Below are 16,599 nucleotides of genomic sequence, written 5' to 3' on the forward strand. Positions count from 1 at the left end.
CAGAGAAATGTATGATGGAGGAAGCTTTCGGCCTGCTGCAGCAAACCAATTGATGCGCCAGAGCTTTGGCGGCGCGCAGAGAAAATTTCGGTGGGGCCTTTGCTTATCGGGCCGCCCCACATGGCCGATAAGCCTGGAATTTTGGAAGATGGCTATGTAGTTCGACAGCTTCTGAAAGTCTATTTCACCGGACAAACACTTTCTTGTAAGGTTTGATTGTCCGAAACACTGTCAAAATGTCGTCAGTCAAGCGCAGAAAGATCTCCGACAACCCTTCTGCGGTGAAGAAAAAGAAGACCGAAGCACCCAAGCCCAAAATGACACCTGGGCCAGAACCCAGAATCGAAGACGCAGTATCTGAGGCCTCAGATGCCGAGGAATCGACCACCCTTGACAATGAGAACGGGGAGGCTGCCCCAAAGACCTTCAAGGATCTCGTATGTTGGAATTGATGGCCTGTATAGTGTTTGAGTCTTCTGCTGACTTGTACCCAGGGCATCGTCGACTCCCTGTGCGAAGCATGCGACCGACTCGGATACAAGCAGCCAACCGCTATTCAGCAAGAGGCCATCCCACTTGCGCTTCAAGATCGCGACATCATTGGTATCGCCGAGACGGGTTCCGGAAAAACAGCCGCTTTTGCCCTTCCAATTCTTCAAGCTTTGCTCGACAAGCCCCAGCCCTTGTTCGCCCTCGTTCTTGCGCCGACAAGAGAACTTGCCGCCCAGATCGCCCAGTCCTTTGAAGCTCTCGGTTCCCTGATCAACCTGCGCTGCGCTCTTCTTCTTGGTGGTCTAGACATGGTACAGCAAGCTATCGCCCTCGGAAAGAAGCCTCACGTCGTCGTCGCAACCCCCGGTAGACTTCTCGACCATTTGGAAAAGACCAAGGGCTTCAGCTTGCGCAATCTTAGGTACTGCGTCATGGACGAAGCCGATCGCCTCCTTGACATGGACTTTGGCCCCATCCTCGAGAAGATCCTCAAGTTCCTCCCCCGCGAGCGCCGCACTTTTCTATTCTCCGCCACCATGTCCAGCAAAGTCGAGTCCCTCCAGCGCGCCTCTCTCCGCGACCCCCTAAAGGTCAACGTCTCAGCCTCCAAGTACCAAACCGTCTCGACGCTCGTCTCCAACTACCTCTTCATCCCTCACATTCACAAGGACACGTATTTCATCTACCTCTGTAATGAATTCGCCGGCAAGACAATGATCGTCTTTACCCGTACTGTTCTCGAGACGCAAAGAATTGCCATTCTGTTGCGCACTCTGGGCATGGGCGCTATCCCGCTCCACGGTGGCTTGTCTCAGTCAGCTCGTCTCGGTGCGCTGAGCAAGTTCCGCGCTGGGACGAGGAATATTCTTGTGGCTACTGATGTTGCGGCTCGTGGTTTGGATATTCCCAATGTGGACTGTGTCATCAATTATGATTTGCCGCAGGATTCGAAGACATATATTCATCGGGTTGGTCGTACGGCTCGTGCGGGCAAGTCAGGGCATGCTTTGAGTATTGTGACGCAATAGTGAGTTATCTCTCTCTACCTTGTGTTGACCTGAGAACTAACGTGAACAGTGACCTCGAAATCTGGACCCGCATCGAAGCCGCCCTCGGCACCAAGCTCACCGAGTACGCTTACGAAAAGGACGAGGTGATGGTTTTTAAGCCCCGGGTGGAAGAGGCCCAACGGCACGCGAGAAATGAGATGAAGAACTTGATTGATGACCGGGGGAAGAAGGGGTCGGTGCTGAAGGGCCACAGGGGGAAGAAGAGGGGTGCGCCCGGGTCTGGGAGGGATAATATGGATGCTGAGGAGGGTTGAGCAGGCTCTGGAAGGTGGTGAATCTTTTTATTTTGTCTGGCATGTGCGGAGTTTGAAAAAGGGTTGTTATTTCTTGGGAATAGGGGCGGGGGTGAGTGGAGGATAGAGAGCGCCGGAGTGGGTATATACCATCTTGGGGAGTTTTACGTGTAATGAGGGCGCGCTGGGTTGGTGAGTGAATACATTTGGATTAACTTTGTCACGTCCATCCTATTCCTGTTGAGTTCATCCTGCCCTGAAATGTGCATGCTATGTGAACTCACTGTCCATCCTCCAACACCCTCGTCCAATCCCACTTCCTCCACCTCTTTTTGAACCCCTCCACCCTCTCATCCCCCCTCGTCCACCTCCCCTGCTTCTTAATCACAGCGACATCAGCATCCAACATCCCCCCAATGACCTCTCTAGCAAACCCATCCCCCCTCGGCCAACTCCCGCTATCCTCCACCACATGCCCCAAACCCCCATCAAGCCCAAACCAAGCATGAAAATACGGCATCTCCTTTGCAATGCTCTTCCGGAACGCCATCCTCCCAAACCCGGGCTCCTTGCTCTTTTTGAGAGTATCAATCACCTTTTTGTGCTGGGACCACTCCTCCCCCGCGCTCATCATCGCTTCCCTGAAAAATGCCGGTGCCGTATCCCCTAGTTCGTAAGGGATGGGCACAGCAACCATAGCGGCGTGCTGCCTGCGCTGCGGGTTCGCGGCATTTTCGTAAAAAATGACTTCTCGTCCTTGGTCGTGATACATCCTCGTCAGCGACTTCATGAAATTCCTCATCTCCTCCCACTCATCATCGTCGCATTCAAGGAGATTTGTTCGATGCGACAAAGGGACGATGACGGCTCCGCCTTCCGCACCCGTCAGCTCCGGAGCCGGCGCCAAAGTGAGATACGTCCTCGTACCCAAAGAAACAACCGGCGCCACCGGCAAGTTCCCCGGCGGGTTCTTTTCCTCGTGATAACACAACGGACAACTATCCAAGATCCGATTCAGCTTCTTGTACTCCGTCACAGCGACATTCTTCAAGCTCGAGTCAGTCTTGTGCACTCTCTTCGCCAATTTCTCCGCATTCTCATCCAGATACTCCAAATCATTGTCGAACTTCCCATCCTTGGCGATCCTCTCCGCCAGACGCATCCCTTCCCCGCCGGCTTCGCCTTTTGTACGGCGCTCTTCGCGGACCATGTCGTCCAGCGTCATCTCGTCGTTTTCCACCACTGTGCCGCGCTCAAGACCCCGTTTGTTGGTTACTGGCTTTACTTCCCCTCTTGACCCGCCGGCCAAGAGGCGCGAGTGGGAGGCGTCGAGGACTATGGCGTTGCTGGTTGCCTGGCCTAACTGGAACGCTGCCATGGCAGAGTTGAATTCTGCTTCCAGCTTGGGCACGTCGGGAGAGTTGCGGAGTTTGGCCTTCATGAGCTGGGCGCGGAGGCGGTTGAGGGCTGATTGATCCATGGGAGGGGCAGGGGCAATTTTGTCTTCGATTGAGACGCCTTGTTCGAGTTCGGCGGGGGGTTTGCTCAGGGCCGGGAAGCCAGGGGGTGGTGGTGCCTTCTTTTGGCTGGCGATTCTCTCCGCGTAGAGCTCCCCGGTTGGCTTCTCCTTGCCAACGTAGCCGCTTCCGTAGACCTTTCTCCTATCCACTTCAATCTTTTCCTCTCGCGCATCGTCAAATTCCCGGAGACTGCCAAAGCGCTCAATCGCGACTTCGTCCACTGGCCGGCCAGTTTCCTCGGCGATGGTGTAGACAGCCTTAAGCTTCGTCATGCGCCATTGTGACCCGTCGTCGCCAAAGGTGTATCTGACCTCCCGCGGCTTGCCGGTCTTTGGCTCCTCTGCCGGCTTATTGCTCGCCTCTTCCAGGCCCCTGTTTAGTTCCCGATGATGCAACACCCTCTTCGGCTCCTCCCTCACAGGCGAGGGACTTTTCCGTTTGTTACGCTGGACATAGTCAATATCCAGCGCAGACGGCGCCGTCATCCACGAGTCTCGGACCAATGACGACTTGGATTCACCCGGCGCGAGTTCCTCGTCTGGCAGTGGTAGGTCTTCTTTCGGGTCGGATGCTTTTAAATCCTTCGTGTCCTTCCCGCTGCGCCGGTGCCTGTCTCTGTCTCTGTCCCGGTCATCATCTCTATGCCGGTGTCGATGCCGCCTTGACTCGTCGTCCTCATCATCACGGCGGTACCGCTTATGCCTGCGGCTCTCATCGTCTTGGTCGTCGCGTCGTCGTCTTCGATCGCTGTCTCTGTCGCGCTCTGTTGACCTGTCTCGTCTCGACTCTCGATGGTGATGTCTATGTTTTCTGTCTCTGCGCTCCTCCTTTTCCTTTTGGCGCTCACGCTCGGCCCTTTCGGCAGCGAGAGACTTTTCAAAGTCTTCGAGGCTGTCCATTTTCTGAGGTTGTTTGCTGGGGTTGATGGCGACGATGCATTGGAAATTTAAGAAGCCAGAGCCGCCAGTGACGTCGAAAACTGGGAGCTCCATTCAAATGTGCACCGTGCACGACGCTAGGATTATAGCGCCGATGCTTAGTGGGGTAGGGGTTGTACACTAGGGGTGCCCCCTGTTGACTTCACTTTTTGGTGGCATCCTCCCCCACTGAACTCCAGCATATTGAGTTGAGCAACACAGAAGTTGGAGACACAGTGGCAGTGCTGAAAGTATGTGCCATATCCTCCCATCATCTCGGAAGTGAATAACAATTTCTGACCACCACCTTTCCCCATCTCAAAACAACTCCAACCTCCAAAGTGGCTGAGCAAAACGGGAAGTAACCCTTCCGTTCGGCAGAGCCCATCCCCAACCTGACGTTGCCTCCCGCTGTCAACCACCTGTGACTATCCGAGTTTATCTCTGTACCATTCCAAACCTCGTCTTCGGGTTGGTCTCGGGAGAAAAGGACGCTGATGACTAGCTTCATTGTCCCCAACTCATGGCCGCCAGGGTTTTATCCTCCAACAGTGAATAGTCCCCTTCTCTTTTTGTTTCCACGTTTCCGGAATATCACGAGATGGTCCAGTTTTGCTCTATTGTCTTACCGTGCTCCCAATTATTTGTCTTCCCGGCAATCTTCATCATTGAGATAGACTTGTCAGTGTGCAAGGAAGTACCTTGACCTAAAACCTCCGACAGACCGGTTTCCTTCCGGGCCCGCCCTAACGGGGCCATCCCATCCCATCCCATCTCAGCCTCTTCCTGTGTTTCCGGGATTGAAACGTGCCGGTGTTGTGTCTGTCTGTCCTGACCAAATTTGTCGACCAGCCAGGTGATCTGCTTGTGTACTGTACCAAGTATCAAGCTTGCTAATAAGCTCTAGCTGCGATGACTGATGTCTTTGCAGGAGTTAATCAGGATTTAATATAGCTACGGGGCGCGCTGTGTATACTCGGATCCGATAGCGCTTGCTATCTTCGGCTGTGAAGCTTTTAATTATTTAACAATGGTGTTATTTTCGCCCTGCGCAAGTTTGAGATTTGATAGTATTTGTTATTGCAAGCGTTTTATTTAAGCAGATCATAGTCTCGATAGTTAATTCTAATCATAGCAGCTCCCTTAATTTTGAGTGGGAAGATATACTGCGTAAGCGCCGGTAGGAACGGCAACTACCTTGGTGTCCTGTCGTCTCGTATGCATCTCAGTGGCGGGCCGGGGGACAAGAACTCACCGCATCACCACACCATTCCCACCAAAAGCGGTTTCTCGGATTAAAATGGTCAAAAAAATGTAGAGATTGTCTCTGTGCCACGAGGCGACCGCGGTGGAATTGCGTCACTGTCGTTACACCGACGTCTCTCGACGTAACTTCTCTTTCACACAGAACCGAGGGGTGATGATGGCTGTCGTGAAATCAGGCAACAGGTGAGAAAAGGTAATGTATTAACCACAAAATTGAGAAGTGCATATTCCCAGCCCGTAAATCCCCAACAAGTGCCAAAAAAAAAAAAAAAAAGAAAAAAAAAAGATCCCAAAACGCCGACTTGCCTGTTCATTCCCATCATCAACCTTTATCCATCCATCCCACAAAAGAGCAAAAAAAAAAAAAAAAAATGAAAAATACACCCCAGGGTATAACCTAACATCAATTCCTATATCCCGTCCCATCCATCTTCAACACCATTTTTATATCCTTCAATCAAAACCACCCAGCTATACACCATCAATATCCATACCGCTGCTGCGTATACTGCTGCCCTTGCTGTTGCTGCTGCTGCCCCCCGCCCGGCTGCAAAGGCGAAGGAACCTTTGCGTAATCAGCCGGGTTATACGCCGCATAAGGCGACTTCTGAATCGAATCATGCTTCCTCTGCCCCGTGTGATGCTCCTCATTCGTCTCCCTATGCGGCGCCAACTGCTGTTGCTGCCCTGGGTACCCCCCTTTTAGATCAGGGTTCGGAGACGTGATGCTTGACTGATAACTCGCCGGGCGTGAACCCGCATTCGACCACTGGCCCTGCTGCGAGTGTGGACTGCCGTGGTTGGTGGGGGGGCGGTTTGGATCAACTAATGACTCCCGGTTAGCTGCGCTCGGTGTGGGTTGCGGTGAAGGCAATGGTGAATTAAATTTCGGGGTGCGCTGACCATTGGCAAAGACAAAGTCGCCAGGCATTTCGACGGCAAAGTTGTTGTTGGTTTGGCCGGCCTCTACGCCGGGGAGTTCCTGGGGGCCGTTATCATGGGGGATTTGCCCGTATTGGGGTGGTTGTTGCTGCTGTTGCTGGGCTGCTTGGATTTGCTGCTGGAGACCCCCCGGCCCTTGAGAGCCTGCCGTGCCGGGTCGTCCGTAGGGGCTGTGCACTGATGTGACTCTGGGGATTTGGTACGGCATTCTTGGTGAGTGCATCTGCGGCGGGGTGCTGCCGCCGTTGACAGACGGTGGGTAGTGAAGACTGGAAGGAGACGGCAATGGTGATCGTACAGTGTTGCGTCTGTCGGCTGGGTTGAGCGTCTTCAGCTTTCCGTCCTCAATCATGGCTGACAGCACACCGGCATCCAGCAGCTCGGCCTTCTTGATCATCCTCTGCACCATTTCGGCCGACGCCTTCTTCATCTGAGACCTGACATAGCTGACCATGGTGACGTTGCACTTGATTTCGATGTCCTCGCGGAGGTAGAGTCCGTCTGAAGGTACGCCTAATGCTTTGAGGCCAATCTCTGGCACCTCGGGGGGCTCGACACCGGGTTGGTTACCCGCGATGCGATAGGTGCTGCGCATGTCGATATTCATGGGCGCGTAGACGTGTGTTTGAAGCCCCCAGGGCATATCGTGAAAGCAGCCGTTGAACTTGATAGTTGAGGATCCCATCTTACCGATTCCAGGCACGAGCTGGAGGCGCTCCGTGATCTCATACCAAGTCGAGTAATACTCATCGGTCTCGGCATTTTGAGGCGCCGCGATGGGCTTGTGGTCGATAACCAGTGGGTTGAGCGTGATGACTTCTGAATGAGAATGAAGAATATCAATGGCGAGTTGGCGGGGGATAAAGCCCGGGATGGGCGTGATGACGGTGAAGGTGTCCTTCTTCCGCAACATGGCGAATGAGATGATCCTGAACTCTTACGGTTGTATGAGAGAATAAAAGTTGGATATACAGTTCACGATGGTGATGTGAGCGATTACTCGTTCCAGGTTGTTAGTTCTGGGGGATGCAGAATGAAAAACTAGAATAAAGCTGTCAGGTCGGCATGGGGATATGGGGCAGGAGTGCTAAAAATGGTACAACAAAGAAGCTGTGGTAGTATCAAAGAGGGGAGAGGGCGTGGGAAGCGGGTTGATCGGATGGGACCTGGGGTTTCTTGAACAAACGGCTGGGCTCTGGGCGGCCCTCGCTGTGAGTGGTTGAAGCTGCAGGACTGTTGGTCGCTCCCTGCTGGGCAGATGGGACCAGGGAGTCTGCTCAGCCCAAAGAGGCCGGCCCAAAGCCGCCAGTCGCTCAATTCCCCCGCCAAGTGACAAGGTCAATCAACCATCTGGGCTGGGACTCGGAGACCCTTTGTCCCGGAGAGCCGTCCAGCACGATGACGTGAGACGGACGGCCGCGCCTCTTGTACGTACTACTTAATCGAGCAGTTTGCCATGCTGCTCTCTATCACTGCCCTCCTCTACATCCTCTACGTCCTCTACATCCTCTACCTCCTCTACTTTCTGTGATGAAGCAATGAAACATGGGCAAAAGCTCAGTCCTTCGTATGGGTAACTTGAGACAAGCTGGTGGTTTTGATCGCTGGTCAAGCTCTTTAGTGTGAGAACCGTTAATGCTGTTGGGTCCACTTGACCCAAACGTGGAGGCCCTTGGGTTTTTTGAATGTTTGCCATGTGCGAGGAACCAGTGCACTGTCTTCCATGCCCGTGTAACCGAAAGTTGGGAGACGTGTCGCCAGCCCTTTTGTCAAGAGGCATATAGCTCATGTCGGTGGTGAGCATGGGCCCTCTGTTGGTGATATAAGTGATAGATTCTGATAGGTCCCGAGTATCTGATACCCACGGACACATGGAACACTGACTGTTGACAATTCCATGCATCCATGCCGGGCTAGAGGCTCTACAGTGGGGCACACAGTGAATTTAGCGTTGCGGTGGAAGCCTTCCCAAGTTTTGTTTGCCCCACGATGCTCGGAACCCCGCTGTCGGTTCTGTCGGTTTGATTCTGTCACCATCCCAAAAACAACCAACCATACCACAACAATGGCATCGACATCAGCAGACCCGGCGCAAACGCCAGAGACCAAGCCCCCCGTCGCCATCGTGGTGATTGGCATGGCAGGTTCGTGATGTGCGCCTCCCGTTCCTTTCCCACCCTTCCACTAATCCAACATGACAGGCTCGGGCAAGACGACCTTCATGCAGAGAATCAACGCCTACCTCCACGAGAAGAAACAACCACCCTACGTCATGAACCTCGATCCCGCCATCACCCACTCCCCCTTCCAGGCCAACATCGACATCCGCGACTCGGTCAACTACAAGAAGGTGATGGAAGAGTACAAGCTTGGCCCAAACGGAGGCATCATGACGTCTCTGAATCTCTTCGCCACAAAGGTTGACCAAGTCATGGGGATTCTCGAGAAGCGCGCCAAGCCCAACCCGGACAACCCTGCCCAAAAGCCCATCGATAAGATCCTCGTCGATACGCCCGGTCAGATCGAAGTGTTTGTCTGGTCAGCTTCGGGCACAATTCTTCTGGAGTCGCTCGCATCATCGTTCCCCACCGTCATCGCCTACGTAATCGACACCCCGCGCACGAGCTCAACGTCGACCTTTATGAGCAACATGCTTTATGCCTGCAGTATTCTCTACAAGATGAAGCTGCCCATGATCTTGGTGTTCAACAAGGCCGACGCGAAGGACCCATCCTTTGCCAAGGAGTGGATGACGGACTACGAAGCCTTCCAGGCTGCTCTTGCCGAGGATGAGAACAGCAATGCCTTTGGTGGTGTAGAGGGAGGGGACGGTGCTGGGAGCGGGTATATGGGCGGTCTTATCAACAGTATGAGCCTGATGCTCGAGGAGTTTTACTCTCACCTCAGCGTCGTCGGCGTCAGTTCGCTCCTCGGTACTGGTATCGATGAATTCTTTGAGGCCGTTGCGGAAAAGGCAGAGGAGTTCAAGAAGGACTACCAGCCAGAATTGGACCGGAGGCGCGACGAGCGGGAGAAGAACAAGGAGAAGCAGCGCGAAAAGCAGCTTGCCAAGATGATGACTGACATGAACATGGGCGACTCATCCATGTCCAAGGCTGTGGCCGATCTCAAGGCTGGCGACGAGGACGAGAAGGACGCCCCGACTCTGAGCTCTGACGAAGACGATGACGATATCGACATTGACGAGGATGACCGAGAAGGGCTGCAAGCTAGATACTCGGCCGCCATGCAGTCGGACTCTGTTGAGACGGATGCTAGCTTTGCAAAGTATATTTACTCTCAGCGCTAGGCGCACATGTGTAAAAGAGACTGGGCAGTGGGAGGAATAAAGGGTACATTTAGCATTTGACTCGGCGTTTAGACATGATACCAGGGTGTTTTTGGTAGCGGAAAAAGACGAAATTAAGTTTTCATGACCAGACTATATTCTGTTCCTGTTCAATGTATCCCCAACGCCATGATGTGCAAAATGCTGTTCCTGCCACCGAGCCGTAGCCATCCCCTCGTAAGGTATTATCTACGGCAGCTCCATCTTTATGTTCCTCAATCCCATTCGTGTTTTTTAGTTTTTGTTCGCCTGAGTGTACGAATCGATCACCGAGCCTCGAACTGAACCATTCTATACACGAGATTTGTCAGCGTTTTGAGCGATGGACGGGGGAGAGGGGAGGCGGATGAACAAACCTTCTGGTGCGCTCCTTGTAGAGGACACGGGCACCGCACTTTTGGCAGCGGATGGGAGCGCCCTTTTCGAGGGGGACGCGGACGGCGCAGTCGCCGCAGCGGTAGATCATTGTGCCCGAGCTGGCGGCGACGTCGTCGCGTTGGGAGAAGGCGCCCGAGGGGGCTTCGTAGTCTTGGCCGGACATTTCTTTTTCCTGGTTGACGACGGTGAGTGATTGGGTGTAAGTGATTGCTTGGGAAGTGCAATGGGTTGTTTGTGGATGAGATGGTTGAAGATAGCGAATGGATGGACGAAGTGGAGGGGCTCTATCAAAGACAGGTTGATGCGCACGCTGACTGAACGGGAGAGCAGCAGCAAGGCAGAAAAAAAGGCGGAGGGGGGCGGCAAAACCTTGGCGGTGGGAAAGTGACAGTGAAACAGCAGGGATCACGTGGTAGTTTGGGGTGACTGACAGGGGGGTTCCGGTACGCAAGGAGATCCCGGGAGACGACGCTATCGGGAATTGAGACCCGGGGAAAGGCTGCTGTCAGGTGAACCTTGACAGCAGTTGTTTCCCTTGAACAACAAACGAGTAAATACTGTATATTTGGTTTTCGAATAATTTCTTGATACCCCAGACCTATCACGGCTGGCATACCTCAAACATAACCATCCTTACTCTCCCTCACCAACAAAACAACCCATGTCCTCCAACGACAACCCCCCATCACCACCCACCCAACCACTCCCCTCCCCCTCAACCTTCGACACCACCACCCTCCCCTCTCAAGAAACCGACTGCCCCTTCTGTCACATTTCCCTCACCTACCCCCCCTACCCCCCATCCTTCCCCCCGCCCCCTGATTCCCTCTCCCCAACCCTAACCCATCCCCACCCATCAACCCACCTGATCCTCTCCACCCCCCTTTTGATCGCCTTCCTCGACATAATGCCCCTCTCTGTAGGCCACCTCCTCCTCTGCCCCCGCGCCCACCGCCCAAAACTAACAGACGTTACCCCCGCCGAATCCGCCGAGCTGGGGAAGTACCTCCGGATCCTCTCGACAGCAGTCTCCAGAGCGACAGGCATCAAAGACTGGAACGTGGTGCAAAACAACGGAGCGGCGGCGGCGCAGGTGGTGCCCCATTGCCATTTTCACGTTATCCCCAGGCCAGAATTGAGGGATAAGAGGAATGAGAGGTTTACTAGCACCATGTTTGGGCGTGGGCAGAGGGATGAGTTGGATGAGGAGGAGGGGGAGAAGCTGGCGGGGGAGATTAGGGAGATGGTGAGGGTGATAGTGAGGGATGATGAGGAGAGGGAGGGGAGGGGCAAGTTGTAGGGGGGGATATGAGCATGGATATGGGTGTTGATGGTGGGCTTGGATCAGCATGATCAAGCTATCATGTGTTGGGCGCGGAACGAGGAAGCGAGGTGTGCGTTGAGATACCACCTTTTTGTATTTGGCGTTGAAAGTTCCATGAGAAAAGGCCCCGGGGCGATCTAGTGGAGGATGGAAACATGGCGGCGCGAAAATAGCAGGACAATTTCCCAAATGCTAAACACTCCGCTGAAGATAGAATTCTCGATTCAAAATCCCCCACCTCCCTAAGCTACATAGCTGCCAACAAACAAGCGCAACTCGTCCGTCTCAAATCTACTCATCATCCCCAAAGAAAACCTTGATCGGCAACCAATCATCCCCACACACCTTGAACCGGTCGGGAATAGCATCAATCTTCTTGACCTCCTCCTCAGTCAACTCCCAATCATCCAGCTCAAAGTTGGCCTTGATCCTCGACTCAGTAACGCTCTTGGGCAGGACACTCCACCCCTTTTGAACCCCCCACGCGAGCAGCACCTGCTGCGGCGTCTTGCCTTTAGCTTCAGCAATAGCCTTGATCGTGTCGTTGGTGTACAACGGCGAGTCACTGCTTCCGAGAGGGGAGTACCCCGACGAGTGAATCCCCTTGGCCGTGTTGTAGGCGACCAGCTTAGGGGAGGGGTTGCCAGGGTGAAGTTCGATTTGGTTGACGGCCGGGACAATCTTTTCTCTCAATCAGCGACCGTTATCTCTCGAGATGGAATGAAAAAGAATGAACGTACCTTGCAGGAAGGATCATCAAGAAGCCTCTCCAGGTTCTTAATCCCAAAATTACTAACCCCGATAGCCTTCACCTTCCCCGTCTCCACCAGCTTCTGCATCTCCCTCCAGGTATCGACAAAATCCCAATCCTGATACACCTCCCCCTTGCCCTCATTCTCCCCCTGCCTCTCCGGATCAATACTCGCCGGCCAGTGCACCAAGAATAAATCGACATACTCCACCCCCAAGTTCTCCAGGCTCTTCTCCAAACCCTCCCTCACCCTCTTGTGCCAGGGGTTGTCCAGCTTGGTCGTCAGCCAGATCTCTTCACGGGGGACGCCAGACGCCTTGATCCCCTGCCCGACTTCCTTCTCGTTGCGATACCCAAAGGCCGTGTCAATGTGGCGGTATCCATTCCGAAGAGCCGCCTCAACCGCCTTTCCGACCTCGCCGGGGGAGGACTGCCAGGTTCCGAGGCCGATGGCTGGGATGGAGAGACCTGGGACGTTGAGGGGGTACCGTTTGCTAAAAGTGAACGTTAGTTAAGGCGGCGAAATGGAAGAGAGCGGGAAATATACGTTGTTTTCTTAGTCGAAGCCATTGTTGCCAGCGAACGCGAGATGGCCGGGTATGAGTAAATGGAAGACGAAGATCGAAAAGGGCGGAGACTTGTCCTGGCTACTTGTCTGGGAATTGGTCTCAGAATAGAGAGCATGGTACAGCGTAAGGTATTTCAGAGACAAAAACAGCCCTCTTATAGGTAGAACGAAAGGCTTCGGCTACCTTCTACTCTCCTAATAATTTCCCACCCACTCCCTCACCTTATGACGTTATCATATCCCCGCGCGCGGGATTCAATGAGGGGTTCGTCTGACCGCGCTACTGTGCCTCAGGAGGAGCTTGAGCTCTGATAGTGACAATCTGGTGGGGTACAAGACCTGCAGGCCGAGCTATCTGGGAGGGGCTTCATTGGTCTTTTGTGTGTCCAAAAGGGGGCTTGACGGGCCGACACTGCGGGTGTTGTACAATACGAAAAGAAAGGGTGGAGATTCGAATACGTCGACAAAGTCTCTAGAAAAGACAAGATGGACGATCCTCTATCGTGGCTGAAGCGTCTCTTGAAGACAACATACCCCTGACCAAGTGTTATCATGCATGCAGGTACCCGAGACCCAAGCAAGGGGTCAAAGTCCGAGATCACCAAGAGCCGCACTATATCAGTCGTCCCATGATATAAATGAACCCCAAAAACTTTGTCGTGCTTCGCTATAATAAAACAACTCAAAGATTAAAGCCCGTCTTTCTTTTAACACCCCCATCCAACACCAACAAAAAACGCTGCTAAATTGACCCTCAGTACATCTGCGCTTTGACACCAGTAAAAAGATTCGAGTAATGAACCATAAAGTTCTTGATGGACTCGGCAGGCTCGGGCGAAGCTGTGCGATCACCGATGCGGTGGATTTCCTAACCCTCTGTGCCACTGCTTCTGAAAGTAGCACAAAGCGCCGCGTAGTGGTGCGTGAGGTCCAGGACGTTCTGCGGCAGGTTGGTGGCCTGAATGATGCTCCGAATCTTGACGGCGCCCTCATCCTCAATGAGAATGCGAATTGTGTGTAGCAGCTCGGGTGAGAACTCGCTGTACCACCTATACTGCCAAGTTACCAGCCGGATGACTGCCGCAACCGCATCTCGTGTGAGCTTGGTCTTCATAAACACCTTCAAGATACCCGCAAGGGCCTTGGGGCTAAACCGCTGTCCGAGACAGGCACGGTACGCCTCCACAGCCTCGTCCGTGTGCTGGAGGCGCTCGGCAAGGCTGCCAAGAATCTCCCACTCCTCAGGGGACTTCTTGTACTGCATGCTTTGAGCGCGGTACTGAGCCATCTGGGTACGCCATATTGTGTAGACGCGGAGGTCCTCGTAGAGTACCATGAAAAGGCTGTCAAGCCAACGCTCACACAGCCGCTTGTTATTAAGCCGGGAGGAGTGGTCCTCGGAACCCTGTTTAATGTCAGCAACTGGCCCTACGTGGTCAGACACTGCTGCACTCACCTTCTCTTCTGCCTTCTTCACCACATCGGGGTCCATAGCACTCGAAGGTCTCTCGATATCTTCGGGCTTTCCCTTGGCCGCTGGTGGCGCCAGATTTTCACCGTCAGCTTCCTGGCCAGCTTCTTCGCTCTTTTCAGCCACCTCAGTCTCCCCCACCGCAGTTTCTCCGTTAACGCCTGGGTCAGGGCTTCCGCGAAGAACATCGGTGCTAGGATTTCGGTTCGCGGGGTAATGCGAGGATTCCTGCTTCTCACGGTACTCGTCTTCCATGACGAAGACGTTGCTCCGGATCTTGAGCAGCTGGTCCCAGCCAATCTTGGCTGTCATTTCGGTCAAGATGGCGTAGGCCTGCTTGAAGGTGCCACGATACGTGGCCGCGCGGAGGCCCAAGAGACTCGGGTCAATCTGCTCCGAGTAACGAAAATCGGGCTCACTGTCGATCTCGTCTAGCCTCGTCTCGGGGAGGGTTGGCAAGTGATACTCCTTCGGCTCCGGCATGACCGGTGCATCCTTATCCTGGTAGGTGAACATCGGGCACGAGTTGAGTGTCGTCAGCGCATTTTCCCAATCTTCCATGGCCACATAGACCTGGGCGAGTCTAGCCCATGTTCCAAACTCGCTCGGTGCTGCGATGGTGCTTCGGTCGGCGCAGCCAAGAGCCAGCCGTAGTCTCTCTTCCCTCTGTTCGGGAGTGGTGGCAGTCTCAGCCTTCTTCAACAGGAATTCGGCTTGCGTGTCCAGCATGACATAATCCATGGGCATTTCCTTGATGGCTTCGTGCAGGACGCGGATGCCTTGTACCTCCTCGTTGCCCATGAACATGACCTTAGCCAGCAAAGATGCAACCTCAACGTTCTGCGTGCGCAATTTCTCGAACAAGTTGATACCCGAGGCGTAGCGACCGGTAGTGTGAAAGTATTTTATGAGACCAGTCGTGAGATGATTCGAAACAACGTTGGGTACCTGTACAACCGAGTCGGACCCGAGCGACCAGCCTGCCCGTCCATTAGCAATCGCTCGTCGTTGACGTATTCTGGTATGACAACGTACCCCTGAAAAATAGCTGCTCGGCTGCGCTGAGGAAGCGATGTTCCGTCTCCGTGTTAGTGACGGGGTTGAACCGTCTCACGCACATGATCTTCCTTATAGCATCACCTGTTCCATCGTCGGCATAAGAATAGGCTCGCAACACACTGCAGAGATATGTCTCTAGCCAGAGCTCGTCGGTTGCCTTGCGCTTTTCGCCACGCTCGTCAATACAGTAAGCTTCTACTGAACCAGGAAAGGGGGCATGCACGCGCATATCGACTCGGGAGAAGGCATTGTAGCAGCTGGAAAGAAGGAGTTGTCAGCTAACGTGCTGAATACACAATCGTGGGTATAGGCGTACCAGTAGGTGCCCTCGAGCGTCTTTGTGGTTGCCGAGGGGCCAAACTCTTTGTATGCAAGAGTGTTGATGTAGGCAGCCAGACTGGCTGACGACGAGGCATCTACACCGGTGACATGGTGGTACACCCCAACTTGCTTGGTTTGTTGTCTCAATGGTTGTTTGACGAGGTGGACGAGGTCAGGGGGGCCCAGTTCACGAAGGGAGCTCAGAGACTCGGTGCGAGTCTCAATTGCTTCGTGCAGGAGCTCTTCCGTGACCCTGAGAGCAGTGTTAGTGGTTATTGAAGAGTGCCTGGCAATGACTGAGGTGGAGGCAGACGAACTCGGGAACCGCTGGCGCTACCATGATGGATGCGCCGTTGCGACGGGAATGAGATGCCCCTCAGGGAGCTCGAGAAGACGAAGCTGGTCTTAAGAGAAGACGGGAGCTTGGACCTTGCGGTGGGATTGGAACCTGGGTGGGTAGTGGCGATTGAGAGCTGAAGCGGTGCTATTTGGATATAAGCATGTATGCGCGCTGCAATACCCAAGTCCAGAAACGTCTGATGCCCCAACTGCACAAGACTGGACGAATGCGAGGGGGTGATGTCGGGTTGCTCTGGTCTGGCCTACCCCGTGGTGTTGCTGCACAGTGGCCCAAATGCCAAATGTCTCCTGCAGCCAACAGCTTCAGTGGGGCCCAGTGGGATTGGTGTTCCTTGTAAGGCCGCGCACGGTCCCGGGCCGGGCAGGCATATCGTCACACTCAGCACTTCGGGCGGTGCCAAGAGAGTGCCAATGAAAGCTGCCGGCCGGCATGTCGCGTCTCGAAATATACCAACCGCGATTTGGTTATTGGAGGATTTGGAGACGGACATGCGCATTCGACTACTTGCGCATACGGATACATGGCAGCAGCTTGAGATTTTCAACCCTAGCCTACCACTGACAGTCGCGCCAGTTCA

At 53.9% G+C, this 16,599-nt stretch overlaps 8 protein-coding genes across 8 annotated transcripts; 3 read left to right on the forward strand and 5 right to left on the reverse strand.

Annotated features, from left to right (window-relative positions):
* The first annotated feature begins 80 nt into the window (after window positions 1-80).
* On the forward strand, window positions 81-1,935 carry RRP3 (ribosomal RNA processing protein). Its single transcript, XM_062881146.1, has 3 exons — window positions 81-437; window positions 495-1,519; window positions 1,570-1,935. The coding sequence occupies exons 1-3, from the start codon at window positions 237-239 to the stop codon at window positions 1,814-1,816; spliced, it is 1,473 nt and encodes a 490-aa protein (XP_062729809.1). The 5' UTR covers window positions 81-236; the 3' UTR covers window positions 1,817-1,935.
* Window positions 1,936-2,075: 140 nt separating this feature from the next.
* Window positions 2,076-4,214, reverse strand: cwf19 (Pre-mRNA-splicing factor cwf19; the record flags this gene model as incomplete). Its single annotated transcript, XM_062881147.1, has 1 exon — window positions 2,076-4,214. The coding sequence occupies one exon, from the start codon at window positions 4,212-4,214 to the stop codon at window positions 2,076-2,078; it is 2,139 nt and encodes a 712-aa protein (XP_062729810.1).
* A 1,765-nt stretch (window positions 4,215-5,979) lies between these two features.
* Window positions 5,980-7,762, reverse strand: QC761_607060 (uncharacterized protein; the record flags this gene model as incomplete). Its single annotated transcript, XM_062881148.1, has 2 exons — window positions 6,402-7,762; window positions 5,980-6,323 (listed from the first exon to the last, which is right to left on the reverse strand). The coding sequence occupies exons 1-2, from the start codon at window positions 7,351-7,353 to the stop codon at window positions 5,980-5,982; spliced, it is 1,296 nt and encodes a 431-aa protein (XP_062729811.1). The 5' UTR covers window positions 7,354-7,762.
* Window positions 7,763-7,946: 184 nt separating this feature from the next.
* Window positions 7,947-9,881, forward strand: QC761_607070 (uncharacterized protein). The gene is made up of 2 exons (XM_062881149.1): window positions 7,947-8,584; window positions 8,642-9,881. Exons 1-2 carry the CDS (start codon window positions 8,338-8,340, stop codon window positions 9,748-9,750), a joined length of 1,356 nt encoding a protein of 451 aa, XP_062729812.1. The 5' UTR covers window positions 7,947-8,337; the 3' UTR covers window positions 9,751-9,881.
* Window positions 9,850-10,611, reverse strand: RPC10 (DNA-directed RNA polymerase core subunit rpc10). Its single transcript, XM_062881150.1, has 2 exons — window positions 10,146-10,611; window positions 9,850-10,080 (listed from the first exon to the last, which is right to left on the reverse strand). Exons 1-2 carry the CDS (start codon window positions 10,328-10,330, stop codon window positions 10,056-10,058), a joined length of 210 nt encoding a protein of 69 aa, XP_062729813.1. The 5' UTR covers window positions 10,331-10,611; the 3' UTR covers window positions 9,850-10,055.
* Window positions 10,612-10,828: 217 nt separating this feature from the next.
* QC761_607090 (uncharacterized protein) lies at window positions 10,829-11,467 on the forward strand (the record flags this gene model as incomplete). The annotated part of the gene is made up of 1 exon (XM_062881151.1): window positions 10,829-11,467. The coding sequence occupies one exon, from the start codon at window positions 10,829-10,831 to the stop codon at window positions 11,465-11,467; it is 639 nt and encodes a 212-aa protein (XP_062729814.1).
* A 208-nt stretch (window positions 11,468-11,675) lies between these two features.
* Window positions 11,676-12,926, reverse strand: QC761_607100 (uncharacterized protein; the record flags this gene model as incomplete). The annotated part of the gene is made up of 3 exons (XM_062881152.1): window positions 11,676-12,172; window positions 12,232-12,736; window positions 12,790-12,926. The coding sequence occupies 3 exons, from the start codon at window positions 12,924-12,926 to the stop codon at window positions 11,783-11,785; spliced, it is 1,032 nt and encodes a 343-aa protein (XP_062729815.1). The 3' UTR covers window positions 11,676-11,782.
* A 752-nt stretch (window positions 12,927-13,678) lies between these two features.
* BUD7 (bud site selection protein) lies at window positions 13,679-16,394 on the reverse strand (the record flags this gene model as incomplete). The annotated part of the gene is made up of 5 exons (XM_062881153.1): window positions 15,979-16,394; window positions 15,657-15,914; window positions 15,317-15,597; window positions 14,267-15,261; window positions 13,679-14,215 (listed from the first exon to the last, which is right to left on the reverse strand). The coding sequence occupies exons 1-5, from the start codon at window positions 15,999-16,001 to the stop codon at window positions 13,679-13,681; spliced, it is 2,094 nt and encodes a 697-aa protein (XP_062729816.1). The 5' UTR covers window positions 16,002-16,394.
* Window positions 16,395-16,599: the final 205 nt, after the last annotated feature.

The sequence above is a fragment of the Podospora bellae-mahoneyi genome, chromosome 6, assembly GCF_035222275.1.
Source record: "Podospora bellae-mahoneyi strain CBS 112042 chromosome 6, whole genome shotgun sequence".
NCBI lineage: Eukaryota > Fungi > Ascomycota > Sordariomycetes > Sordariales > Podosporaceae > Podospora > Podospora bellae-mahoneyi.